Below are 27,674 nucleotides of genomic sequence, written 5' to 3'. Positions count from 1 at the left end.
TAACATTTCATCAGCCTAAAAGTGGTACTTAGGAAGTCAACTTTTGGTCATATTAAGGTACGCATATCAAAATTTGCACAGAAAATGACAACACTTAGACAGTCACCTGCTAAGACAATTAGTGTATTACCTTATGACCTTCTAAATGAAGAAATTTAATAGTTAATTAATTATAGTTTTTTTTTCATACTACCCTTTTTAACATTATAAGTCTAAGTTCTGAGGGCAGTGTTCTTAGTTGCATGTAATTGTGAGACCTTGCATGTAAAAGAAACCAAAGCAGTAAAAACCTGTAGGTAAAGGAAAATATTAAAAGTAATAATAGTGTTTTGAGACATAAATTAACTGTTACAGTAAAATATCCTTTTACTTATTTTTGAAAACTTTGAAGATTTTGACATATGAGATGCCATATTTAGACTAATGATTTGTCTTCGTCACATTTAAAACTTTTACACACATTTAAGCTACATTCCACAATGTAACACTCAGTTGTTACTAGTTTGCAATTTTAAGTAGGGCACAAAAATATTTGTTTTAATATATATACAAATATATATATATATATATATATATATATATATATATATATATATATATTTGTAAATACAAATAAAGACTTTTTTATTTTAAAATCAAAGTATACAATAATAAATACACATAAATTAGAGTATAATTTAAAGGAAACTTGTATGTTAAAAAATCAAAATTGTAAACATAACTTAATCCTTTTAAGTGCTAGCTTATTTCATATGTGTGCTCTGCCCTGGCTGGATTATTTGGTTGCATATGTCCTCGCAAAAGTCATACAATTTTTTTAACATATAAAGAGGCATTATATAATTATAAAATTGTCCTAAAGTTATAAAATACTATATTTTCAAGTTTTTTTTCGTGGGGGGATAAGTGTAGGAGGGGAGGTTATGGTAGGGGCGTGGGTAATACAATCTTCGGTTTTAGCAGAAAACAAGGATTATGTATAAGTCGTCAGCACTTATCCACTTCTCAGCCACAGACACACACTTACCGCACTTAAGGGAACAAGAAGAAATTTCAAATCCTTAATAATAATTCTAAAGTATCAAATGGCAAATCTTTTTGTGCCAAACCATTTAACTATATATAAAACCTTTTTCTTTTTAACAAGTAGCAGTAGTTGACAGAATTGTGCGTACTCCATTTATATTTAATCTGGCAAACTCTCTTTCCAGTTTAAAAATCTGTATTAAACAACTGGCTTAGTTGTTGTCTTAACTATTTCCTTTTTTTTTAAATTTGAAATGTTTAGACACATCCAAACTTTTGCTATAGTAAAAACGATTTCCATATTATAAAAAATATATAATTCAACGAACCTAATCTTTTCTTTGCTTTTGTTTCATACAAAATCAGTATTCAATGTTATTGTTGATTGCTCCCCTGTAAGTATTCCATATGTGAAGCACATACTATTATCTAATTAAACACTCATAACATAAAAGTCTGTACTTTGAAATCGAAAATAGAAACACTTATTGCACGATTATTTTGATTTCTCTTTGTACGCAGGTTTTATAATTATCTGCTATATAAACCAGAAGGAAATAACAGAGTAACACGTATTTCAAAATTCTTAAATAGGATAAACCTACAGACATGATGAAAATGGCTTTTAAGGAGCTAACATATCAATTCCTGACTTCAAGGGTCCAAGCAGAAATGTGACTATAACAACAACTGGCGATGGAGAAAGCAGTGACAGCCCTCAGCCAGAGTCAATCATAGAAGAGAGTCGAGCTACCTGGTCCCGCACGTCTGCATAGCTGTCGTTGCTGATGACTACTGCTGTCAGTGCCTTGGCCACACCTGTGTCATGCAGGTGTGACCTCATCTCACCTTCAATCATCACAAACAAACTTTAAGCTCCCAGAAATCTATAATTATAATAGTGTAACAGAAAAAAACAAAACATTGTATTAACTATCATATCCGGTCCTGTGAGTACCTTCTTCTTCTTCATCTCTGACCAGCAAAGCTGGATAGACTGCATCAACAATGAGTAGAACCAATATTTTATTGGTTTTAATATAACCAACACCTCGTCGAAGGAATGGGAAAAAGTATCCAAGCCTGTTTAATTTATAAATGTTAGAGCAGGCAATACCAAATACTGAGAGAGCAGCCATTCAATTATCAATATAGTGAGGTGCGTTTTAATGTTTTGAATATTGTGAAAATTGGTACTTTAATTTAAATTTCCCATCTTTTGTTCTTCGAGTGTAAAATAAAATTTATTTTTTCTACATACTCTTTTCCTAACCTATTTTCATGTTTCACCCATAATAAAAGTATAAGATTTGATTTAACAGTGTTTTAATATCAAAACTTGAAAATCAAGGTTTGTGCTATAATTTTGAGCAGGATTGTTATTGAACACACCAGAAACATCTGTCAGCTATGTACATTGAGCGTCTATTACAGTGGGGCATCACTGTACAAAGCACCTTATGCTAGAACACATGTTAGCATACACATGTATGCCCACCAGACAATGCACCTTACATTTTTTTGTCTAGCACACATCCTGTCTGACATAATTGAGATCCGTCTGGCTTTGGCTGTTATCCCTAGTCGCATGGATACTGCAATTGGAAAAACAGCCATCTAGTTTTAATGTCTGTTATCATTACTGGATGCAGACTGACATTCATAACAATGTTAATGTTAGCAGAAATCTAATAATTAATATAATATTGATTTTACATTGAAATCTGTAAGAACTGCAACGGACTATAATATTTCGCTGTGTTATTGCTAAACAACGCATCATACCTGAAGTTGACATGGTTCCGACCAGAGCCAGAACATTTTGGAAGACTTCACGTTCAACAGTGTTGGATGATACGAGAGTGACAATCTGACTGCCGACGTCAGCAGCGACCAAGGCTGGCTCAGCATCTGACATACGCATGGCCGTCAGCAGAGACAGTGCCAGCAATGCCTCTGTCTGCATCACTGCATGTTCGGCTGTCACCATAGCGACCAGCCGCGGCACCGCCTTACACTGCACCATCACTCCCATCACCTCTCTATCCCTGCAAACAGTATCAGAGTCAAAGACTACGATGTAGCTGAGCCTGCGATGGCTGTACAATCCTTATAAAACATGAGAAGGAAAGATAGAAATACTAAGAAGGAAACTTGAGGGTACAAGAGCAATAATGAATCACAAACGAAGAATATCAAAATTAATGATGAAGTAACAAGCCTTGCATCAAAATTTTAATTAATGATTTGGTAACCCATTGCAAATAACATTAAATCTCAAGTCATGTGGTGATGAGGTCAGCTAATAATAGTGAAATATTTTTAATTCTGCCTTGTTATAGTTCTAATAATAAATGTTATAGTTTTAATAATAAATATTAGATTGTATTATTGTATTTATTAGGCAACTTAATAAATTATGATTTACATTTAACCCTTAGCGAGCCACAAATAAATAACCAAATCTACTCCTAAGAGCCATATACCTTAACCCTTACCGCGCTATGCACTCAAATGCTAAATGTACACCCAAAAAGCTGAAACTTATGTAAAAAATACAAATTTTAAATTTGAAAAGTTATGTTTGGTTTTAGGTTTCTGTAATGTTAAAATAAAACAAAAAATTATATACATATTTGTAAATAAAAAAAATCAAAAATTTTACCTAAAATTTTCTTTTGTATGATATGCTTCAAAACAGTCCTTCTACATGAAGTGCTGGGGTTGATGTGCATGTTTTGCAGAAATATGGTGTGTCACGCCGTCTATGTCCGTTCTGCATAAAAACAACACACCTTCTCCTTTTTTCTGCCTTTGATGGGAAATGCCGCCCACTTAGCCGCTCGTGAAGGGGCCCAGCTGGCGCGCGCCGTCGTCTCTTCTCTCTCCGGAGACTTGCCTTCTCTGCCACAAGATCTTCAACAAAGGCTCTCCCTGAATTCCTCATGTGACATTGGTCTTCGGCCCGTGTGTAGTTTTGTATACTCTTATACAACAATAAGAGTTTACAATTGCTACTTCTAGTAGCCAGAAAAATATTTTCCTATACCACTTCTTTGTTTTGCGCGTAAATTGGTAATTGGATATGAAGTGGTCACTTCTATCAACAGCACCCATGTGCTTTGTATAATTCTAGGACGACATTAGGTTTTGGTATTGGAGGTTGATTGGGCCATTTACTTGGAACAATTGTCATTTCGTGTTTGCTCCCTTTGCTCTTAGTGCTGAGCATGGTGACAACTCTCTTGTCCCTCCAACTCACAACTAAGGTGTCTCCTTTTCGGTACGAAAATAAATCACCTTTTTTCATTTTTTTATATTTTTCTTTGAGTCCACGTGGCATTCCAACCCTATGCGTCATTACAGTGCCCGTGAGATGGCAATGAGTTTTCAATAGCTCTGCGGCTAATCCGGACTTGTATAGTAGCGGTCGGTATATACATGAAGACCGCGTTTGGGATTAGTTACATCTTTATAGATTACAGAATCACTGAGAACTTTCACAATTTGAGTGGTTTTCAATAGATTTTGAACCAGAAATCAAGGTTTCTTTTCCAAAATATGGAATGAAATTATAAACATAAACCGTTATCACAGTCTGAGACAACAAAAAGTTTCATTCCAAATTTTTACAGGTTTCTGAGGGTTATAAACCTTGAAACTAATATTTCCCTTGAAGGAAACTGTGCTTTCATCAATAGCTACGGAATTAGTTGGATTATAAAAACAATTGACACATTTTCTTTATATGATCAATAATAGGTCTCACAAGAAACCCTTTATCTCTTGGTAGTTGCGTTTCGTTGTGGTTAAAATGGATGTTCCAAATATATATGAGAAACTCGTCCTTAGAAAACACATCGCTGAAAAAATGGCATCCGCTTAACCCACTTAGTAGAGAAATAATTATTTATATTAGACATAGTTAAAAGGCCCATGTTGATGATAACTCCTAAGAAAGCTTTCAAATCTACTTCAGATATGTCTGTCCATTTTTGTAGGCGAGAATTTGGTGACAACAAACGTGTTTTTTTTTGTATTAGCAAAATAGTTAGTTCTCATCACAAATGTATTTTAACAAGTCATCATTAAAAAATAAAGCAAAATAGTCCATTGGTTTTGTCTTATGATCAAAGCTGGTGGGCAAGTTAGGCCCAGTATTTACACTATAAATCGGGAATAGTAGTAGAAGGTCCTTGATCGAAATTGGTTACATCTATCCATTCATTATCATTTGTGGGAATAGGCCTATAGTTCCTCATGAAAGTTGACATACCTGGTAATCCGTCATTATTTTGATTACCGCCACTAGTACTTGGTAATCCTTCATTTGGAACACCACTTTCACTGTCTGTGTCACTGTTAGCTATATTGTGCAAAATCACATCGTCCATATCGAAATCTTCTGGTTCATTTGGATAAAAAGCACTCGAAAAAGGATGTGTCCATTATCCCCTCAACAAAACTATCAAACTCCGGATCGTCTGGATTCGCCATATTTTCACAAAAGAAACACTAATACTAATAAAAAACTAACTGATACTAAATAAACCTGGACTAAATTTTGAAGAATTTATACACAAAATGCGCCAAATTGATAAACAAGGAAAACTATGCAAACATCTAAATCCCCCAAAATACCAATAACAAATGACAGAATAACATTAATTGGACAACACAAACAAAATTGCTCAAACAACTTGCCATCAGTGAACGAGGACAGATCTCCTAATCCGGCCCAAACTCAACTCTGTGAGCAACCTAAATCGCCTCAATTCAACCACCTGGACTATGCAGCCTGGACTTCACTACACAACTGGTCCAGAGGTGATGTCCAGCCAAGAAGCAATGAGAGATAAAAGGTCTAACATCAATCTAGATACAGAACAATCGGCAGTGGAGAGGGGCCCCAGCAAGCTTCGTGACACTGTACGGGGAGCAGCTGAGACCGCAAAATCGGACTGGTGATGTGTTTGTGGTTCGGGAGACCTCACATTTTCTGAGGCTCTAAAGCAGAGTAATAGTGGTTTTGGTGAATTATTAATTAGTCATAGTCAGGCAGTACCTGCCTCAATAGTGGGTGGCTCCTTGGTTGTAACAGCTGAAAAAAACTGCCATCCTCCTGTGTCCAGGAGTGTAACCTAGCTGATAGTGATTATAAAATCCATACTTTAAACAGTACTTCTAAAAGTCACGAAAATGTTAAATAAAAAAAATGTAGAAGTAAATAGTTCGTTGACTTTAAACAATACTTTTCTTTATGCTGAAGATATTCTAGTAAATGATGATAGTTTATATAATTGTAAGGGTATACATGAGGATAAGCATTTAAAAGAAATGTTATATGAACGTAAAACAGGTAACATTCAAAATAAATCAGATGGATTGTCTATTTTGCACCAGAATGTACAGCATCTGCCATCACGTTTTGGATATCTTGAAAATAAATCTGGAGGAAGTACATCCTGATATACTAGCATTGTCAGAACACAAAATGTCTGAGGAAAGAAATCATGGTATTGAACATTCCAAATTATAAAAAAATGCTCCTTCTTTTTCAAGATCTAATTCAATTGGTGGAGGGGTTGTCATCATGGTGAGAAAGGATATTAAAAGTAAAAACAATCTTAATTCCTGCGGTTCAGAATTTACTAAATGAAAAAGAATTTGAATGTTGCCTGTCAGAAATAACTGTTGACAAGTTTTCCTTTATTCTGGTATGTGTGTACAGGTCTCCTAAACAATGTTTTGTAGAATCTTTTTTAGAAAAATTTGACATCTTATGTACAATATTACATGACAAATTCAAAAATATTATTATAACTGGTGACTTTAATATTAACGTTTTAAACCATGGACAAAACATATTTTACATTTGTAAATATTTTAAAATCTTTATAATTTGGATTACAAAGTAAACTTCCCGACTAGAATCACTACAGAATCAGAAACTGCAATAGATAACTTTGTTACTAATATAAATAGTAAACCCTTGAAAATATGTGGAATTATATAACCCAGATCTCCGATCATGATGCTCAAATGTTGGAAGTTTTGGGATTAAATAAGTTACAAAAAAATGTATACAGAAAGTTCTCTAGAAAATATACACAAAAAAAATATAGAATTGTTTTTGAGATATTTAGGTAGTGAAAGTTGGTCTCAAGTGTACCAAGCTACTGTGGAAAGAAAATATAACATGTTTTGTAATATTTTTTCACACATTTTTTGAAATTTGCTTTCCTAAAATTATGGTAAACCGATAGAATGTTTGATTTTAATCAGTGGATTTCAGATGACATTAAAATAAAAAAACAAAAAATATTAGAATTAGAAAAAGATTTTAGAATGTTTAAAGATAAAGAGTTGAACGTAACAATTAGAAGTTTTAAAAAAAAGTCTTAGAGTTGAAATAAATAATGTTAAAAAAAAAAACTACTTTCAAGAAAAAATAACAAGTTCGGGAAATAAATCGAAAGCAATTTGGAATATTGTTAGATCTGAAATAAATAACCAAAAATAAGTCTGTTAAGAATATAAACATTGAAGACAGTGGTAAAAAAATAACCAACCCTATTGCAGTAAGCAACTGCTTAAATGATTTTTTCGTCAATGCAGTAGACAGGCTTATAGTACCAAACATACATTTTAATCACACAAATAGGGTAAACAGTGAAACCATTCCTAATATTCCTAATGGTTTTAACTTTTAGATTTGAACCAATTGATGAGCTTAAATTGGAAAAAAAATTGTAATGGCCATTGAAAACAAGTCATCTGCAGGAATTGACGAGGTTTTCCCAATAACAATAATAAAAAAGGCCTTTTATTTAATCTCAAAACCACTCACTCACCTTATTAACTCCTCATTGATTTCTGGTATATTTCCTCAAAAGCTAAAAAATCGCTAAGGTAATTCCCAATTTTTAAAAAAGGAAATCTATGTGATCCTGCATCAATATAGGCCGGTATCATTGCTCCCTGTATTTTCAAAAATTTACGAAAAAGTAGTTTTTATTCAGCTGTTAAATTATTTAGAAAGGAATCAATTATTGGATGAACAACAATATGGTTTTTAGGGTTGGTAGATCAACAATAACAGCAAGTATAAATTTTATTGAAAATATAATTGAGTCAGTGGATAAGCATGATAAAGTAATTGGCATATTTTTAGATCTAACAAGAGCTTTCGATTAGCGTTTCACATGACACCACTATTAAAATGTCTTAGCAAATTAAAAATAAAAAATAAAGAATTTAATTGGTTTGTGATTCGTATCTTAAAAACAGGCAACAATGTGTTGAAAATACAACATGTAGCTGATGATCCTTTATGCAAATACAAATATATTAAAACATATCGCTCAAAATTGCAAAACAATGCAAATATGGAGTACCCCAGGGATCGATTCTGGGTCCTCTCCTCTTTCTTTGTTATGTCAGGGGGTTGCCTGGATTGGTGCCTGGGGGTGGCTCTGTCTGTATGTATGCTGACGACGTCAGCATCACTGTCTCAGGCAAATCAAAGGAAAGTATTGAAATATCCTCATTCGTTGGTCTTTCAAGGATACAACAAATTTTTAGCAAGTAAAAATTTACTTTTAAATTCAGGAAAGTCTAATTTTTATTTCGTTTTTCCACAAAACAGGCGAGATCAAAGTTAAACCCTCATATCACTGTTTATAATGAAGAAACTGCTTCAAGTGAATAGCACAAATTTTCTTGGATTACTAATAGATAATAATCTTAGTTGGGACCAACATATTGATAAGATACTTAAAAAAATGTCATCTGGACTTTACGCATTGCGTCAAATGGCTAAGGTTTGTAGCATTGACTTTCTAAAAACAATCTATTTCTCATTAATACATTCACATTTGGGCTTATGGATTAAATATTTATGGAGCAACGACAAAAAAAATTTAGACAGAATTTTAGTTCAACAAAAAAAAGGCACTTAGAATTATATTACATTTGAAAAATACAGAAAACAGTTAAAAAATACTTTGAAGAGCTTGGAATTCTGACAGTTTATAGCTTATATATTTTCCAAACCGTTCTTTATGTTAGACAATACGACAAATCAACAGACAATAACAATGAACATAAATATAACACAAGATTAAACAGAAGAGTAGAAAAAACATACATTAAACTTTTTTGAAAAGAAAACTACATTCATGGGAACAAAATTTTTATTTAATTTTTGCCAAGGGATCTGAGATTAGAACCAGATCTTGGCAAATTCAAAAGGAAATTAAAAGAACATTTGTTAAAACTTCCTTTATATTCACTTGATGAGTTCTTTTCAGGATAAATTGATTTATATTTTAATAATGGTTTTTTTTTTTGTGTGTGTTATACATGTGTGTGTGTGTGTGTGTGTGTGTGTGTGTGTGTGTGTATGTGTGTGTGTATATGTATGTATGTTTATATATATATATATATATATATATATATATATATATATATATATATATATGTTTGGATAGATAAACTTTATTGGTAAAATAGTAGTAGTCTATAATACTTTGAACAATTAATTGTAAACTGTTAATTACTAAGCATAAATTATGTTAAACTAATTAAATGTTATTTTGACCCTATTCAATGTACAGTGTGGCATTTTTACTTGAATAAAGTATTTATTGATTGAACCATTATTATAACACATAAACTACATCACACTACAAATAAACACTACTATAAAAATGTCTTTGTACACTAAAATAATATTGTAAACTGAATAAAAATAGAAAACGAGTAAGCAACGATCCGTAGTTGAAAGCGAGATACAAGTGACTGACGGGCTGGCAGTAAACGCACGCAGACCCTGAGTCAACCGCGCTGCCTGGAGTGTCGCCGTGAAGCTCCAGACACAAAAACAATAAATAATATTTTGTCTGTCGACAAGGAACGGTCCGTGTCCACGTGTTGGGTTGCCCAGGCCATAAATCAACCTTCCCCTTCGTTCTAGCACGTTTGTTGTAAACAACACGTCATTTGTAGCCATATAAACTGAATGCACTCAGCATCTGAGTTCACAGCATTTCAGTAACATGTGAACCTCACTCAGCGTTTGAGTGCATCGCGCGGTAAGGGTTAAAAATAAAAAAAATTCCCACATACCAAAACCAATTTTTTTTTATAATTCTTATAACATAAGAGGTAGAAAAACGACAAAATATATTTTTTTCACTCTTTATTGTTAATTTACAGCCAAAAAATGGTAAAATCATAATTTCACTGAAAAAATCTAATTTTGACATTCTATGTGTTCATATATAAAATTAATAATAGTTGAACACAATTATTGTAATATTTTACAAAAAAAAACAAGCACATGTAATAATTTTTATTTAGAGAAAATATAAAGAATATAGTAAAAATGTATATATATATACAAATTAAATAAAAGCAATGAAACTAAAAAAAAACTTGACAATAAAGCCCTACATCACGTTAATAATACATAAACTACACTGTACATTGATTAAAAATATTGATTAACATCAAAATTGAAAAGATAAACACGCAGATCGAAAATGGAAGGGCGAATAAACATCTAACCTCACGGAGGCTACAAGCAGACTGAGCGCGCGTCAGTAGACGTCGTTGGCTCTGCGGGAGACTATGAACATCCGGCCGCCCGCTATTTTGTCGATCGAACAAGAGCCGTGACCTTCAAAATAGACCTGAACGGTTGTCCCTTGTTTAACAGTTTTTACTAAGTTTGTTACCCAGAAATGCTTTTAAATAATATTTTTTTTTAAATTTGATTTTGCGTCAGTGGACGTCGTTGGCTTTTAGCGCTAGTTTAGGCATGACGTCTAGTAACGTCATTGGCTCGGAAAGGGTTAATTTTATATTCTGAAACTTTTATATATCTCGACCACATATCATGGTATATTAGAGTCAAACAGGCATTGTTTAGTTTATAATATTATCTGATAATACCTAAGCAGATAAATTCATAAGCATTAGTGTTATAAATTTGATATTTTCCTAATTTGTACATGATCAGACCCTAGGCATACTTACAGTACCTGCACTCTACATCTATGAAGCGATCTTACAAGTCAACAAATTACACCTGCAGACTCACATGGACGTTCACAATTACCCCACACGCCATGCCTCAAGGCTTACCATTCCGCAACACAGAACAGCCCTCTTTGAAAAAAAACCATCATACATAGGCCGAAAATTTTAAAAACATCCTTCCAGACTTCCTCCGAAACCTGACAGGTGATAGACTGAAGAACTCGCTTAGAGAATTTCTGCTTAAGAATCCTGTCTACACTATAGAAGAGTTTCTGGAATCTGCAAATCCAAGAACTACATGACCATCAACATTTAAACACCAACTTTTAATTCCCAACTATTATATTACAATTGTATTATAATAACTTTGTATTATAATCTGACAAATTACTGTTCTTAATGATCATGTAATAAAGATACTTTAACTTTGACTTTCATCATGTACTATTGCACCATTACAATTCATCCGCCACACTATGACAAAAACTATTTTGTGTGCGCTGGGAATAAAATAAAAAGCTCAATCTGCAATGTGTTAAGTACTATATCCTAAACAAAACCAGGAGTTAGTAAACAAAAAAAATCTCAAAATTGGAGTTTACAATATTTAGAAGTGGTACCTGCTGTTTTTGATTAGCCAAGCCAACAGCCTGTTAGCTTCTCCCTGTACTCCAGGATGGTCCTCAGTAGTACACCACTCCACAAGTCGGGAGATAAGGTCAGCATTACGCCCCACACTCACAGCTGCACTCTCTGTTACACACAAGTACATCATTTATTATTTACTTAACCACAATCAGTTGAAGTACAATTTGTATCACATGAGAGTCGTAAAGTTTTTTTTTTCAAAATCATTACCTACCTTGACCATCAATAACCATCCTGATAGTACCTAGCAACTTGAAGACTACAGGAAAGGTTGGGACTGACACCATTGGCAACACTGCGTCCAGCAGACCCTCAGCCAACATGATTCCCTTGTTTTGTGTGGGAATCACCAGGTTCCTGAAATATATATCAGCAGGATGTTAGGATTTTGGATATCATTCATCATATATAAGGTTTGATACTCAATAAACAATAATGTTACGCGTAGGTCATTTTTATAGTAAGAACTGATTATGCATTGTGCCCGTGCATCCTGTCATGTTATGCCCGTTGAAGGTCAGCCACTCTTGGCCAGTCCCCCACTACCAGTCCTAACCACTAAGGGTTGGTTGTGTGATTATACTGCTTTGTTTGTCACCATATCAATCACATTAATCTCGCCGATTGTGAAGTGCGCTCAGTAATTAATACAGTTTTTAAATGCAAAAATGTCCTGCTGAAATTCTCCAGCAGCTTGTTGAAGTTTATGGTGAGGGTGTAATAAACAATGGAAAAGTGTGAAAATGGTGTAGGCTTTTTTATGAAGAAAGGACAAATGTTGATGATGAAGAAGGACCTAGACGGCCTACTGTCATGAATGAAGACTTGACAAAAGAAGTCGATGAGGAAATTTGTCAAAACAAGCGCTTTACTATTGACTTGCAGTTGAACCCACACTGGACAGCAAAAAACCATTGTGTCACTCAAATCTGGCCAAACAGGAGCAGCACATCACTAACTGCAAATGTCGAGATTCTGGGGTGCAAGGGTAGTTTGATAGGAATAGACTACTGCGAGAGATGACTGTTGAAGTTGGTGGGGTTCCCTAAGAGTTAAAGGTTTTGCTAGCCTAGAACCCCTATCTGCTTTGACTGGGGAGTCTGGTTCAGAGCTGACTTCCCATTTTTCCAAGGGGACATGAATGAGATTAATGCCCTATATTCTTCCTCATATATCTCGACAGGAGATGGCCTCCACTCCCCAACCTTATCCATCCAGAATATCCTGTCACTCCAGATGCAACACAAAGGTTATTTTAGGACTAGATAAATAAGAGAACAAAAAAGACTAGTTTAACACTCAGGAGGCAGAGTTCTTTGATGATGGGATCCAAAAGCTGGTGCCACAACTTGAAAAATGTTAAAATTTCTTATGATGTCTATGTAGAGAAGTTAATAAATGATCATAATTTAGTTTGTAATACAGTTTCAGTTCATACATAAAGTTTCCCTTGATGCATTACAAAACAGTCCTTAATTAAAAATGACCTCTTGTATACTATTATCTTTTGATCTGTTTGTAATGCAAACTTAAGTGAAAAACTCACACCTGTTTTGCATGTTGCATCATTGCATTATAAAAACAAGTTCATGCTTATTATATTATGTAAAATAACACGTCATGGTTATTATAATAGTACCACTTAAACTTTAAAGAACACATACTTTATTATAATATGTAATAAAAATTTGTTTGTTGTTTAAGAAAGATAGTACTTGAATACCTAACTGAGGAAACATAAAGTTTCCTTTTTTGTTACACTTCAAATTTGTTTGATCTCTCAGTAAAATACCAATATAATGCATAAATATATACCAATCACTGCTCTGAACAAGGATTGTTGCAATGGGATATGTTAATAAATAAATAAAATATTGTTGTACTGTTTTTAGCCAGCAGTGATAAAATATTTCAGTAAAATATTAACCCTTTTAGTGTTAAGAGATAAAATCAAATCCATGTTGAAAAGTGCCGAGTTATTTTTTTGTGTGACTATGCGAGAAGTGCCAGAGGTTTTTAAAACGAAAACACAAGGTTTTAGAAAAGATTTGTATAAAATTTATTTCTGATCATAAAAAGCTCTTTTTACTTCTTTTTAAAGGTAAATGTATTTGGTTTGTTTTGCTAAAAAGCACAGGGTTTTGGAAAATATTCAATTAAAGTTTATTTTTCAACATAAAAAGCTTTTTTAAATTCTTTTTAAACTTTAATATTTTAACAATAGAAGCCATTTTAAAACAATGCAAAATCATGTGTGTAATATAACAATAATTACTAAAACGCAACTCAAAACTTAAACATAACCTTATTCAGGCAATTTTCAAACATACTCTACAACACTGTCTTCATGGGCACGGAAGTGACTGTCATCACTTTTTTTATTAATTTTAATATCTAATAGAAACATTTTAAATTAATAAAAACGCACAATTATATAACCTCAAAACTGCTCAGCTACTTGTCACGACTCAGCGATCGCGATCCAACTAAGAAAGTGTTGTATTTTAGTTAGTCGTTTACGTCACCTAACAGCATTAAAAAGTTGAAAAGGTTAGTTTAGTTCATGTATTGGCCTTTGGTATGATATCAGCCAGTATGGGATAAGCTATAGAGGTAATGAAATGAAATATTTCTTTATTTGAGGTGAAATTATGGCCTCATGGCCCTTTCTTACATTTAACCTCATATACAAACTACAAACTATAACAAAATATTTTTATTTTTAAATAATAATAAAACTAAATATTTTATTGTAAACATTTTCAATATTAACAAAAAGTACAACTTTATTTAAGAATATAAAATAAAAAATGTATAACGATAAAAAGGTATATAAACATATTTATAATCACATACTCACACGCAAAATAATAACAGGTACTTGTATATAATGAATATAAGGAATACACTATCCTTACACTCTCTACTCATGCTGGTGCAACCGCAGCGAAGAGACCTATGCCGACCCCGCCCCAACCATCCGCCCCAGATAGTGCTCCCTCAGCGACACCATGACCGAGGACGACTCTCCAAAGATTTTATACTACGAGGAAGGGAATTCCACAGACGACATGCCGTTACTACAAAAGACTTGTCATATACAGCAGTTCTGTGCAATGGCATGCGGAGCACAGACGAACCAGAGCGAGTTCTATCCACACCACTTTGAAAGACAAATTGGAAATCGTTTAAGAAATAATTTGGAAAGCCAGAATTTAAAATTGAATAGACCAATATTAAGATTTTTATTGATCTGAGGTCATTCAACTTCAAAATCTTTGAATTAATATAATAGGGTTTTATATGCTCATCTCTTCTGAGATCACATGCATATTTCATACAATAATTTTGGGTTCTCTGGAGTTTTTCACCCAAAGCCACAGTCATGTCGTTCATCACACTGTTACAGTAAGAAAAATGAGGCAGTATGAGTACTTTAACCAACAACAGTTTTATGTGAAGTGGCAAAAACCTCTGCAGTTTTTTCAGTGAATGCATTGAGGCAAAAACTTTCTTACAGGTCTCTGTCACTGCATCAGTCCAGCTAAGAGTACAGTTTATTGTCAGCCCTAAGTTCCCAACTTTATCGTAATAAGGTAGTACAGTTCCATTCACAGTAACGTTACGTATAGATATAAAATCAATAAAAGATCAAGAGCGGTAATGAGATATCACAATTGGTTTAGCTTAAGTCCATGTTTACTAGTCCAGTCCAGTACATTTTTTATGTCAGAGTTGATCATGGTAATGCCATTATCGATTTGGTGTATGTTAACATGGAGATATATCTGGAGGTCATCAGCATACATGTGGGACTTGCAGTGTACCAGTACTGTGCTCAAGTCATTAACGTACAACACAAACAAGAGAGGACCAAGTATGGAACCCTGAGCAACACCACACTCAACACTCAGCCAGTCGGATGTTACGTCACCTACCCGTACACACTGCCTTCTGCCAGACAGATAAGACCTCAGCCATTACAGGACATTTTCTGAAAAACCAATTATTCTCAATTTAGCCAATAGTAGTCTGTAGTTTACACAATCAAAAGCCTTTGAGAAATCAAAGAGTGTCAGTATTGTGCTTAGTTTTTGGTCCATTGTGAATCGTATATCGTCAGTGACTTTCACTAAAGCAGTTTCAGTACTATGTCCTGTTCAAAATCCGGATTGTAAATGATTTAGAATGTTATTTTGTGTTAAATAATCAGTAATCTGGCAGTGCACAATTTTTTAAAGGCCTTTGAATAGAGCAGGCAGAACACTAATTGGTCTGAAGTCTTGGCAAGATGTTGGAACTGAGGTCTTGTTCAATGGGTGGACAATAGCAGACTTCCAAAGTGAAGAGAAAATACCCTGTCTGTAACATGTTGAAAATGTATGTGATTATTGGGAGGGTTGCAAAAAGAATGTTTTTTATTAACCCTTTGAACCCCAGACCAAAATATTGATGGTGGAAAAAACGTACCAAAATCATTTGACCTAAGAACTACCGAGAATCCCCGGAGCAGAAACAGCTGTTTTGCATACTGTTTGTAAAAAATTAATACTTTTGCTATTTTTTATGCTATTGTCTTGTATTACACACCAAAATGTCCAGAATGAAATTGTATACACAGAAAAAGATTAGTCTGAAGTATAAAAAAATGTTTAACAGCATTAAAATAATTTTAAAATATATGTATATAGATTTTTAGGCAAAAAAATTGATTTTAAGATTTTTTAATTAAAAAATAAGAAATATTTTTACCATGGGCACCCACATTTTATTTTTCTAAATTTAGTTTTGTGTATGTACAAAAAAAATTATATTGATATCTCTAAAAATAAACTTTTTTTGAATTTTTATATAAAAGTATGCGACTTGTAAAAAACCTCTAGGCGTACAACACAAAAATCACTGATATTACCTAAATAAATAAATAGTCAAAATTGTTGGTACTTACGATTTTGTATTTTAATAAAATACATATAAATATGTATTAAAACTCATAAAATTAGTATTTTACGATTTCAAATAAATATGTATTAAACGCATATACCATGGCGACGATATTACGTCGCCCGGGGATTCTCGCAACTTCATTGGCGACGATACATCGTCGCCGCGGGGGATCTTCGCATATCTTCTCGGCGACGATATTTCGTCGCCTGGGGTTCAAAGGGTTAATTGAATTTTTAAGCCGTCAGCATTACTGCCAATACGGCGAATGGCTTTCAAAACGTCTGATTGTATTACAGGTTTGAAAGTAAATTTTTCATATTCTGAGCCGGGGCTCAGTTTAAATAGTTTTGTCTTTTTATTTTTCCCACCTCTGAAAATTTCAGGGGTCCAGAATATTATGTAAATTAGATCAATTAGGCCAGTAAGTAATTGCAATTTAAATCAATGCAATATAAGTAAGTAGTAAAAATATATTTAGATATATAATTAAGTATAAATAAACAGTAAAATTAGTACTAGCTATAACTTGTTAAATAATAAAAAAAATAAAAAATAAGATTAAGATAAATATGAATTTATAACGATATTACATTAACACCACATTACACTGACAAAAATATTACATTAAATTATAAACGTATTGTTAAAAATTTGAATCCACTCATTTAAATAGCAAATCAAGTTTATACGTTAGTAAATAATCATTTATACATCCAAAACAAGATAGTATATAATTGAAACTTATCAATCTTAAAAAAATAAATTAAACAATAAAATTTAAATCAAATATAAAATATATGTGAGTTTTTTGTATGGAGCTTCTAAGCGGAAGGAATGTCATCTACAGACGTGGCAACTCTCTTTTGTCCATCCCTGTCAACCCAGAAAACCCTGCCATCAACAGTCCAGACACTCCTAGGCCCAAATTTTTCAGTGGCTCTCTTGAGCGTCTCCATCCTGGCAGCAGTGAGGTCCTCCCGTATTGTTATTCTTATTCCTTTGAGTTTTTTCTTGTTCGAGTACACCTCCCTCCGCTGTCTGTAGCTGGTGAATCTTACTAAGATGGGATGCGGTTTCTTTTCTCCTTTGGCGCCTAACTGTTGTACACGGCCAACCCTGTGGGAACGGCAAATGTTCTGAAGTTCAATTTTGACACCCAGCTTCTCACTGAAGACATCCAGAGCCAAAGCGTCCGTATCTTCCCCCGGAGACTCAGGTACACCAAAAAGCCGGAGGCTGTTACGTCGCTGTACTGAGCAAGATCATCTAATGCTCGCTGTCTCTGTTGCGCTTCAATCTTCAATCTGCTCACCTCGGACATCAGTTGGTTGATGCGATTGTTAGCTGCGGTCAGCGCAGTTGTCAGGTTTGCGATGACGATCTCGGAGACTCTAGCCGAGATGTCAGCCACAAGTCGCTGGGATGAGATGGCTTTGTTTACTGCCAGCTCTATTGCCGCAGTAACCTGGGGCGAGATCTCATTGCCAATACTGGTATCAGATTAGGTACGCTTGAGCTCCTTATCAGTTGGTTCCTTATCCGTTGACCTTGAGCGGGTCACTGCAGGCGATGCAATAGGGGATCGACTCATTGGCATAATTACACTGGTTGAAAAATAAAAAAGGTGACAAACTGTTCTTACCCTCGTGTCCAAAAGGTACTTGAGCCACACTGTGCACAGTATTCTACACATTGTGTACACGGAGGTACTACAAATGAAATAGAAATCGTCTCGTACCGAGACTCCGGCACTCTTCACGTAGGAACGTCTCGTCTCGGAGCGAGACTCTCGGTACTCAAACGTGTGTTTACATCGTCTCATAGCGAGATCTCTGACACTCAAAGGGTTAATATAATGCATTTACCTGAGAGCACTCAGCAGAGCGTGTTGCAACCGGATATCAGCTGCACAGGTGTTGTTTTTAGCCAGCAGTGATAGGAGCTTTTTGCTCACTCCTCGCTCCACCATTTGTAAACAATGTTTATCTAGAAACAAACTTCATGTCACTATCAATTATAAATTAAGTAATTTGAAGCAAACATATCCCTAAAAAGAGAGCTCATCTAGAACAAAAGGTAAATTTATTGAGGGACTGTAATTTTAGAATTAAAATTGAAAATTTTCATGTTTAAGGTATACAGGGTGAGTCAGAAATATGGTAAAATATTTTAAGACATGATTTCAGAGCTAAAAATAAGAACAAAATTTTATATAAAGGTAGGTCCGGAAACGCTCCATTAGTGAGTAATGGCTGGCGAAAGATTTTGCTTTGTTTTCAGTTCACCTGGTGAAATTAAGTGATTCTGAAAAGTTTTGTTCTTACTTTTTAACTCAAATAAGGTGGATTTAAAAGGAAAATCACCTGAAAAATCAAATAAAACCACTCTAGAGGTTGTAGTGTGAACAGGTTTTGAGAAAAAGTAAGAAATTTGCCAAAAATCTAATAAAAAAATACGGTCTTAAATGTTTGATGTCCAATAATATTGTTAAATGACCAATAAACAAATTGTTTTTCCTTATACAGATTGTAGAGAATTTAATTCTGAAAACAACCATAATAAGCAAATTTAACTAAATGTGTAAAAAAGTTATAAAATTGACTTCTCACGTATTACACTACACAGCAAACTTTTGCTGTTTTATAATAAGTCAAAGTCAAAGTCAAAAATATCTTTATTAACATAATCTTCAAGATTAGTAACAGAGTCATTAACATTAGAATAGTGTTAGTTATCATTTTTCCAATTAAAAAATTCAGTCAAGGAGTAGAATGGTCGGTCCTGCAGCCAGTTCTTGAGTTGTCGTCCAAATTGTGAATGTTCAGTTCTCTTGAGTTCGTCCGGGAGTATATTCCATATCTTGGCACCGATATAGCTTGGTTTCTTTTCAGTGGAGGAAAGTCTGTGAGCAGGAAGATGGTAGTCGTGTGAAAATCTGGTATTGTAGTAGTGAGTTTGTGCTCGGTCTTTACTGTTTCTATTGCCCTGATATGAGTGTAGAGTACTACTTCCAGAACATATAAATCTATCACTGTCAGGATCCGGAGGTCTTTAAAGGCTTGCCCTGCAAGATTCTCTGGGCTGTAGGTTTTTTAGGAGTCTAATGGCTCTTTTTTGTAATACAAGAACACGCTGCAAGTTGCCTGCAGCTGTGCCGCCCCAAACTGCAATCCCATATTTTAAGTGAGACTCAAAAATGGCGTAATATGCTGTTTTTGAGGTTGTCAAGTCACTTATACTTTTCATCCGTCGTATCACGAACAGTCCGGTGCTAAGTTTTACTGCATAAAGTGGTCGATGTGTGATGTCCAAGAGAGTTTGTTGTCAAAAGTAATTCCAAGATACTTTGCGGATGAGGTTTCGTCTAGGCCCGGAAGTGTTTCAATGCTTTTGCCATGTCTTCCAATATCAGATGTTTTGTTTTATTTTCATTAACAACAAGTTCATGTTTGTGGCAGTATTGTATTGCCATATTTAGTGCTACAAAACTATCCACTTCTAGTTGTTCTGGTTTTTGCCCACCCAAAAGAAGGACAGTTGTCGTCGGCATACAGAAAGAGTTTTACTGTAACCTTGCATGAACTCGGGGAAGTCAATTTGTAAATAATATAAAAAGAACAGGTCCCCAGCACTGATCCTTGAGGCCACTCCTCGCGTGATTGATTTTGGATCAGAATTCACCGTGTTGATTCTTCCATGTCCTGTGTGATTGATTTCTACTATTTGACTCCTTCCAGTCAGGTAGCTGGTGAACCATGCCTTTTGCAGTTCCTCGTATTCCAAGGCTTGTTAGTTTGTTCAGAAGGTGCTTGTGATCCAGACAATCAAACGCCTTGCTGTAATCAAGAAAGATGGCTGCTGCGTTGCTTCCGCTCTCTCGTTGGTCCAACAAAAACTCAGCGAGGCTTATAAGGGCGGTTTGTTGTGGACCTTCCTGCTATAAAGCCATGCTGATGTGGTGTTAGCAGATGGTTAGAGGAAAGGTGTTCGAGAAGTCGGGCAAGTACTAGTTTTTCAATTATTTTGGATATAGTTGGAATTAGTGAAATGGGTCGGTAGTTTGCTGCATCAGTTGTTAGGCCCTGTTTAAATTTTGGATAAACCTTTGCTATCTTCAATGCTGCAGGGAATATTCCTGAACTAAGTGATTTGTTTGTAATGTCAATCAATGGTCTCTTATTTCATCTTCACACAGCTTTATTAATTTTGGATGAGATGTCATCATATCCTTTTGAGGTTTTTGTTTGTATTGACCTGATGGTTTTGGTCATTTCTTGCCTGGATGTCGGTGTTAGAACCAAATTTGGACAGTTTCTGTTGGATTCAGGCAGTGCTGGCGTAGGGTTTAAAGTTCCTATTTCCCTTATTGTTTTTTTCTGCAATGGAGGTAAAGAATTCATTCAAGTAGTCTGATATTTCTTTAGGGTTTATAAAGCTCCTGGTCTTGAATTATGAGTTTATTTAATTGAATGGTTTCTTCTTTCTTCTTCCTCTCATCGTTGATAACGTTCCAGATTGCTTTGGATTTATTGTTTGCTTTCTTGGATTTTATTTACATTAGCTTGTTTTCTTAATTGCCGGAGCTGCAGGTCGTAATCTTTTTTCAAAGATAGTGCCCTTATTTTGTGCTCTTCTTGACCGGTTGTTTGGTAGGTATTTTGGGCTTTAAGAAACTCTTGTTTTATTTGAGTTACTACAGGGTTGCATAAGACTGTGTAGTTCTTTTTCTTTCTTCGTTGTAGAAGTAATGTGAGGGCAACAGTGTGGTTGAGTGCTCGCTGTAAGGTATTGTTGAACTTGATATAGGCTTCATTAGCATTTTCAGTGTTGTAAACTTCTTCCCAGTTTTCCTGCTTGAGTAGGTCTTTTAGTTTATGTAGGTTTCTGTCATTCATGTTTCTTCTTTTAGAGGTTATACTGAAGAGTAGTGGGTCCTGTGTCTCTTTGGATTCTGCACATCTGTCCTGTATGGTCAGATATTCCTGCATCTATTAATTTCCACTTTGATCTCTTCTTCTTCCATGTTTGTACACACGCTGTCAATTGATGACATTGATGTTGGTGTTATTCGAGTTGGTGGCAGGTCTACTCTATACATGCTGTGGCAATTTAATGTATCTCGTAGTCTATAGTAGTCATTCCCCTTGTCAAGACAATCAATGTTGATATCACCCACGAGAATTGTAGGATGTTTTTCTGCACATATGTTGTCTAGTGAATCATAGATTGCTTCCAGTCCTTCTTCAAGGTTGCCATCTGTTCTGTAGACTCTCATAACAAATAGAGATGTTTTACCGGTTTTAACTTTTACTGTCGCTAGCTCACATGTCATTTCGATACTAACATCCTCACTGTCAATTGTTTCTATCTTCCCATCCATTGAATCATGAGCGTAAATGGCCACTCCACCTTTGCGATGTGACTTTCGGCAGTATGCTGTTTTAGACTATATCCAATGAGTCTAGTGTTGGCAAGGGTTTTCTTCTTTTTGTCCATGCTCTGTGATAATTACTAGGTTGGGTTTTAAGGTATCAAGAAGAAGCATTGAGTCTATCAATTTTGTTGGCTATGGTGTCTGCGTTTTGGTGAAAGATGGTTAAAGGCATTCTATTTAATGGGTTTCTGATGAGTTTCAACGTTTCCTTCGTTTTCATTTTGGTTTTGATCGTCTTGTCTTGGCGCTGTCTAAAAAATTAGTTTGCTGTAGTTGATTTGATGGCTCTGAGGTGGATTCATTGGCTGGTAAAAGCTCTCTGTTCTCCCTGAAGTTATAATGTTGCTTCATGTGTTCTATCTATAAAAGTTGATATTGTTTTAGAAAGAAGTCATCATAACTTTCATCCCCTCTCCTTTATTTTAGCATTTAGTGGTGGAGATTTTTTACTTTTCACTATCTGTGGTATAGAACTGGGGATGGTTCTCTTATATTGCCTTATTTTTGGTGGTGGTGAGTTACTTGATCGAGGTAGTTCTTGAGAACGGGGTTGCCCATTATGTATATCCCAGTTGATGTTTTCACTTTTTTCCTCAAAATGGTTATTTGGCGTGGGTTTTCCTGCTTGTTGCGCATTTGAGGGGGATTGAGATGTATTGGTTATGAACACTTTTAAAAATGCTTTAGCAGCAATTTCTTGTTCTTTTAGTTTTACTAAGGTTTTTTCGTTCTCCCACTTAGCTTTATTAGCCACTTCATTTACTCTTTCTAGTTCATTTTTCAGTTCAGCATTAGAGATAACGAGCTTTTCATTTTCGTTTTTGAGTGATTCATTTTCGTAACCCTTCTTTTTCAGAGTAGCATCAATTTGATCAAATCTGTCTCTCAGTTGTGTGTTGAGTAAATATAAGATTGTTTAGCTGGTCTGTGAAGTTTGTTTCTCTCATCTTCGGCTTGTCGAATGAAATCATCTCTTATTTTCTTCTCATTTTTCGAGCTTTTTGGTCATGAATGTAATTTCACTTTTTAGCTGATTGTTTTCCTTCAAGCTGGTCTTTAATAATGCTTTTTTGTGTTCTCCAGGGTATCTTCTAGTTCTAGTTCATGCAGTGTGATTTACTTGATTGTATGTCTTGTATTTTTTGTTTAAGTGTGTTGTTTTCAGACAGAAGGGCGGTTCCCAATTTCAGCAGCTAATGTTAAAGATGTTTCGTGGTTGAAGTTTTCTTCCAAGGACAAGTTCTGTATTTTTGTTTGTATGTCTTTCACGTTTGATGAAGTATCATCAAGTGCACAGTTACTGCATTTCCACCTTTTAATGTGTGTTCTTCTGTCAAATATTTATGATATTTGTCAGTCCAGTTTAGGCATTTTGAGTGGTACCAATATTTACAGTCTCCAGTGCAAAGTATTCCCTTATACCTTACACCCTATGCCACACACACCGCATGGGTATTTAGACATGATTTAAGTTGGTCAAGAGGTCCGATTGTTACGGTGAAAAAAAGCTAGCCAAGATATCAGTTTTTTTAAGATTTTGGCTGGTTGTCGGTCAATCTTGAGGTCTGATAAGTCAGTCAAATATAAGAATTAGATTAAGTCTGACAGTTCTTAGTGTTTGGTCATTCACTATGTCATGGATCATGAATTTCTTGTCCTTTCTTGAGTGTCCTTGTCCCTTAGCCGTGAGCAGGATTTTTATTTCCCCAGATTATTGGGGTTACCTGCTCTTCGTTCCCAGCTGCGCCTGTGTGGGAGGGGGACACCACAGAGGGACCTGTGCAGTCTTTCGGGCCGGGGTGCTGCGGAGCGCCCTGATACTCTTTATTAAACCAGGGACGCTTCCAGAGTAGTTTGCCCTAGACTATTGAGATTGCTTTTTATGAGCTTCAGATTCAGCAGAATCAGCTTTAGAAAGCACCGATATAAGCATGCACAACAATATACTACTCTGTGGCCGCAGGAATGAGTATCTGATTGGTAACAGCTGGTAATAATTAATCATTTAAACAACAGCTGTTTAAATATTTTTAAATAATAAATAATCAGCTGGGCATTTATTATTAGATGACATATGTCTCCTCATTGTTGAACTAAACAACAAACTGTAAAGATACTGTGTATTTGTGTTAAGTATTTTAACCAGTTATTTTTATCAATTTTATTAGTGATTTTGTGTTGTGTGTTTCATTTATTAAAAATGGAAGGTAATATTCATGTGTATTCACACTCTGAATTAGCAGACATGCATTTAATGTATGGTTTGGGACGCTGCAAGACGTCTGTATCAAGAGAACTTTCCTAACCGCAGGTGTCCAAGCGCAAGATTTTTTGTCACTATTCATCAATGCCTATCTGAAACAGGTTCTTTGAAGTCTTCGGAGCATAGTAATGCAGGCATCGCCCGATCATGTAGAACTTTTGGATTAGAAGAGTTGGTTCTTAATTAAATTTCTGATTATACTGAAAAGAGTACTAGAGAATTGTCACTACAGTTCAATGTCAACCAATCTAGTATTCGGAGAATACTACACAAGTACCAGTTACACCCATACCACTTCCAGCATGTCCAAACTCTTTTGCAACAAGACTACGCTCCCCGTGTTCCTTTTTGTCAATGGCTTCTGGGAAAATGTGCTGATCCAAACTTTTTAAATACAATTTTGTTTACCGATGAGGCTCACTTTACAAGAACAGCTATCATTAACTTCCATAACAACCACACTTTGGCAGACAGAAATCCTCACGCTATCTAACCTAATCGCCCACAACATCAGTTTTCAGTAAATGTTTGGGCTGGAATCTTAGCAGATCATTTAGTCGTATCCGTGCTTCCTGCTAGGATTAATGGCGTGGTGTACTTGAACTTTTTAAGAGATGAGCTACCTAACCTGCTTGATGATGTACCTCTGCATTTGCACCAAAACATGTGGTTTATGCATGACGGGGCACTTCCGCACTACTCTCTGGCTGTTCATGGACACCTAAATGAGAGTTTCACAAATCAATGGATAGGCCGAGGTGGACCAGTTTCATGGCCAGCAAGATCACCGGACTTAAATCCTTTGGACTTTTACCTTTGGGGACATTTAAAAACATTAGTTTACTCTTCCCCAATAGATACCATTGAAGAACTACGATTAAACATTTCTAATGGAATAGAAACCATTAGGCAGACACCTGGAGTTTTTGAACGGGTCCGAAACTTGAGGAGAAGACGCCTAAACACGTGCATTTTGAACAACGGAGGTCATTTTGAGGATTATCTTTAATCTTCCGGTGAGACTTAAAGCGATTGTAGATATGTTTATTGTATTTGAAAATAAAATTTTGAACTAAAAATGTTTGTTTTTCACCAGCTGTTACCAATCAGATACGCAAAAATCGTTATTATAAAACACCAAAAGTTTGCTGTGTAGTGTAATACGTGAGAAGTCAATTTTATAACTTTTTTACACATTTAGTTAAATTTGCTTATTATGGTTGTTTTTGGAATTAAATTCTCTACAATCTGCATAAGGAAAAATAATTTGTTTATTGGTCATCTTTTTAAAATATTATTGGACATCAAACATTTAAGACGATATTTTCTTTATTAGATGTTTGGAAAATTTCTTACTTTTTCTCAAAACCTGTTCACACTACAACCTCTAGAGTGGTTTTATTTGATTTTTCAGGTAATTTCCCTTATAAATCCACCTTATTTGAGTTAAATAGTAAGAACAAAACATTTCAGAATCACTTAATTTCACCAGGTGAACTGAAAACAAAGCAAAATCTTTCGCTAGCCATTACTCGCTAATGGAGCGTTTCCGGACCTACCTTTATATACAATTTTTTTCTTATTTTTAGGTCTACAATCACGTCTTAAAATATTTTACCATATTTCTGAATCACCCTGTATATTGCGTTGAAAGTTGTTTGTATAATGCCTCTTGGGTGATGTGTTTATATATATATATATATATATATATATTAATGTGTTGTTTTCAAAACTGTATAGGCTCCATTATCTCCAAATCTTAAAAAAATATATAGTTATAGGTACAAAGTGATTTGTGAAAGTGTTTTCCAAACAGCATTATTTACTTATATATGAGATGATGAGATAACTTACAAAATAATGTCTGAAATATAAAATACCACTATTTTAGATTATTCAACTGAACACACTATTTTGTACGTAACTGGAAAAAGTATTTTACAAATTTACATAAACTACCGTCATAAAAACTTTTAATTGGAATGGATATGGTTTAAGATTTTGTTCAGGGCATATTACATATTATACAACTGCACCATGTTTAGTTGGAATCATAAATTATTTTAGTGATTGTTTTCAAGCATATTTCTGGTAATTTATTGTATGCTTCTCAAAACTTTGCATGGTTAACATCTTGAAACCTTACAAAATATTGATAAAATTATAAGAACGAGAGTTGTATATAATCTGAGAATTCTTGAAGACAACAGATTTGCTCTACACAGCTTAACAGCTGAATTCATCCGATTTTGTACAAATACTATGAAAAATATGAGAAAATATTAAAAAAGTTTTCATGTTGAGCTGTTATAGCCACCTTCCTTCTCGACCTTTATGTAATTGAACTCCGACTTATCCTGCAGCTCACCTTTGAATGGAAAAAATAAAAAGACCCTGAGGCCGAATAAAATGTTGGAACATACTGTGCAGTATGCTGTAGTTACAATAAAGTTCTGCACAACTGTTAATTGGAGCCATATTGAAATGAAACTGACTAATAAACTTATTTAAGGCATGTGTGAGTACTATTGAATGGAGTCTGGTCTAAATTACTTATAAATTATGGCAGTTAAATTACAAGCATTACATGGAAAACGCTGTAACATGAGAGTTGATTTTGGAGCCTGGGCATCATGATCCATTAAGATATACAAATATTTTCGAGAAAGTCTGTCATGAAGATGATTTCAACAGGTATAATTTTATTGAATCTTGTGTTTTAATCTATATTATATGTCATGAGACATTTATAACCAATCTATATTAAATTTTGCAACAAATTTTTCAAGAAAACTTTAATAGAACACACTTCTGTCAATATAGAGCACTTAGTTTAATTTTTAAATTAAAACTAGTTTATAATAGTATTTTTATGGTCACTGTCGAGACAATAGTTACCTGTCCGAGCAAAGTTGCCCATGGCAAGAACACCAGTGATTTGCAGATCGTCATCTGTGGAGGTCAACCAGGACACCATGCCCTGGAACACCTTCCCCTTCCCGTCCCCGTACAGGAGATTCATACTTTCATCTGCACACAGCATACATAGCTTTCAAGAATCAAGATTTGTTTGTCATTAGCTATAAAGTAAATCAAATTAAATCACTCCCTACAGCTAATAGAATAGAACTTCTACAGATTCATCAGTTGACCTTAATTCAAATTGTCTCATATTTGTTTTCATGTGCCATGTTTGCCAGCAATGTAACTTTTACATTACAGCACACACTTTTATCTATTTCACTATATGTTTAGGCACTTATCATTTAGAAATATCCCATCCAGCTTAGCTTAGCCGGATGAAAGGTTGAT

The 27,674-nt window shown here is 34.7% G+C and overlaps 1 protein-coding gene across 1 annotated transcript in view; it reads right to left on the bottom strand.

The window, feature by feature from the left end:
• Nucleotides 1–655: 655 nt before the first annotated feature.
• LOC124357631 (rap1 GTPase-GDP dissociation stimulator 1) overlaps nt 656–27,674 on the bottom strand; it is a 46,226-nt gene continuing 19,207 nt past the window's right edge. The window contains exons 9-14 of the mRNA XM_046809595.1: nt 27,261–27,392; nt 18,531–18,651; nt 11,933–12,075; nt 11,691–11,823; nt 2,812–3,074; nt 656–1,875 (exon numbers count right to left, since the gene is read on the bottom strand). Of these exons, the coding sequence (XP_046665551.1) occupies nt 1,745–1,875; nt 2,812–3,074; nt 11,691–11,823; nt 11,933–12,075; nt 18,531–18,651; nt 27,261–27,392 (923 nt within the window). The 3' untranslated portion in view covers nt 656–1,744. The remainder of the gene's footprint in view (nt 1,876–2,811; nt 3,075–11,690; nt 11,824–11,932; nt 12,076–18,530; nt 18,652–27,260; nt 27,393–27,674) is intronic.

Source organism: Homalodisca vitripennis, chromosome 3 (genome assembly GCF_021130785.1).
Source record: "Homalodisca vitripennis isolate AUS2020 chromosome 3, UT_GWSS_2.1, whole genome shotgun sequence".
Classification (NCBI taxonomy): domain Eukaryota; kingdom Metazoa; phylum Arthropoda; class Insecta; order Hemiptera; family Cicadellidae; genus Homalodisca; species Homalodisca vitripennis.
Note: the sequence above shows the minus strand (reverse complement) of the source record. Positions and strands in the feature narration are given on the sequence as shown.